Here is a 1,859-nt window from a genome sequence, read left to right on the forward strand (position 1 = left end):
CGGGGGGGGGGGGGGATGAGGTGAAACGCTCAGTTACTAAGTGGTCACGGGTGTTCTCTGCCACAGAACATACACCATCATTCAATAATAGAAAACAAACAATCGAATTAACAAAGGCACTTTAATATTTACATTGGCAGGAAAAAATAATATAACACTTATTGTTACTGTTGATGAATTCAGCTGCTTTTTTACGGGATTAAAAGAATCTTTGGAATTATTTATGGTATGCTCCAGGGCCATATTCGATCGTTGGTTGTCCTTGCGTCATTTGACCAGGCCGAAAGGGCGAGGCCACAGGCGGATACTGTGATTGGTTCAGAGCTTCGTTGTATGACGGTGGTGGATACATCGGTGGATACGGTGGTGGATAAGCTGGGTTCGACAACGGTGGTGGTAAGGGTGCGTTCGAAGTGCTGGTAGCAGTAACTTGTATAGGTGCTCTCTGAGTCGTATGCACCACTGAAAGTGAAAAGTATTACCATGAATTAAAAGATATGCCACAAGCTAATTATGTGGACCAGATTTTGGCCCAACATGTCATTGTCAGACTAAGCTCATGGTCAATATATATATTGTCGATGGCCCAACCATTCGCTCGGAAGATTAGGCTCAAGGTCAAGATGAAACTGCTACAGCATAGGATATACATGTAGCTTAAATTGAGCTTTTAAGCTAGCATCCCTAGATCCTTTTGCTGTTATGGAAACTTACCAGATATTCGATTTTTGTATCTCATTTGGGCTTTATAAATAGACAGAGCCAACATGACCAAGGTAACTGCACCAATGACGACCCAAACTATGTACCAAAGAGGAAAATCTGAAACAAAAATATAGTTTGGTGACCTTACCTTAGCTTAGTCTAGGTATTAGGGGCTTTGATCGTCCAAAATTCCACACATGCCACACCATGTTTCGACTTTCAACTTAAACTGATAACCTTGCGGATAACTCGACGGGTGATTTATAAGATAACTTAACAGGTAAGTTAACAAAATATCTTACCGGATAAATTGACGGCGAACTTGGTGAATAACTTGGCGAATAACTTAACAGATAATTTGATGGCTAACTTAACAAATAACTTTAAAAATAACTTGAGGATAATTTGAGGATAACTTGAGGATAACTTGAGGATAACTTGACGGATAACTGACAAAAAATTTGACAGAGAACTTGGTAGATAACTTGACGGATAACTTACATGCCATTGTTGATCGTTATTTGAAATCGCCCTCAGAATGTCCTGTATCGATCTACTACCGATATCCAAGAAAACGTCCTAACTGCAGATAAATCGATTCTTTAAAATTCTCTTCGCCGTATCCAATTTTCAATTTGAGAGTCGTTCAATATCCGAGGTGTTTGGCTTAAAAAATATAACAGTAGCCTATCGGGTAACTATGGACGAAACGGTTGATTGGGCTTTAAAACTAATCGACGTAATTGATTGCATCGATTAATCTCATAATCCACCCTAATTAGGTTAATCCGCATTTGACCCTTACATAACACCATGTAAGGTATATACTACTGAAAGACTATGGAAACAAAAAGTACGTCGATATAAACACATGCCACGCTGTCATCAACGTTACATGCTACCATTGTCAGAGCATGCTTTCATTGATGCTGCATTGGATGCTTTCTTTGGATGGTTCATGCTTCCTTTGGTAGATTCATGCTTTCTTTGCCTGGGTATGCTTTCATTGTTTGGTCCATTCTTCAATTAGGTTCATGCTTTCTTGGTAGGTTCAGGCTTTCATTGACATATTTATGCTTCCTTTAGTAGGGGATGCTTTGTTGGATGTTTCATGCTTTCATTGATAGTATATGCTTTCACTGTCAGGGCATGCT

General features: G+C 39.5%; 1 protein-coding gene across 1 annotated transcript; it reads right to left on the reverse strand.

The window, feature by feature from the left end:
- Positions 1-103: 103 nt before the first annotated feature.
- LOTGIDRAFT_239717 (hypothetical protein) lies at positions 104-1,363 on the reverse strand. Its single transcript, XM_009068769.1, has 3 exons — positions 1,207-1,363; positions 715-822; positions 104-462 (listed from the first exon to the last, which is right to left on the reverse strand). Exons 1-3 carry the CDS (start codon positions 1,211-1,213, stop codon positions 218-220), a joined length of 360 nt encoding a protein of 119 aa, XP_009067017.1. The 5' UTR covers positions 1,214-1,363; the 3' UTR covers positions 104-217.
- Between the last annotated feature and the right edge of the window lie 496 nt (positions 1,364-1,859).

The sequence above is a fragment of the Lottia gigantea genome, assembly GCF_000327385.1.
Source record: "Lottia gigantea unplaced genomic scaffold LOTGIsca_932, whole genome shotgun sequence".
Classification (NCBI taxonomy): Eukaryota; Metazoa; Mollusca; class Gastropoda; family Lottiidae; genus Lottia; species Lottia gigantea.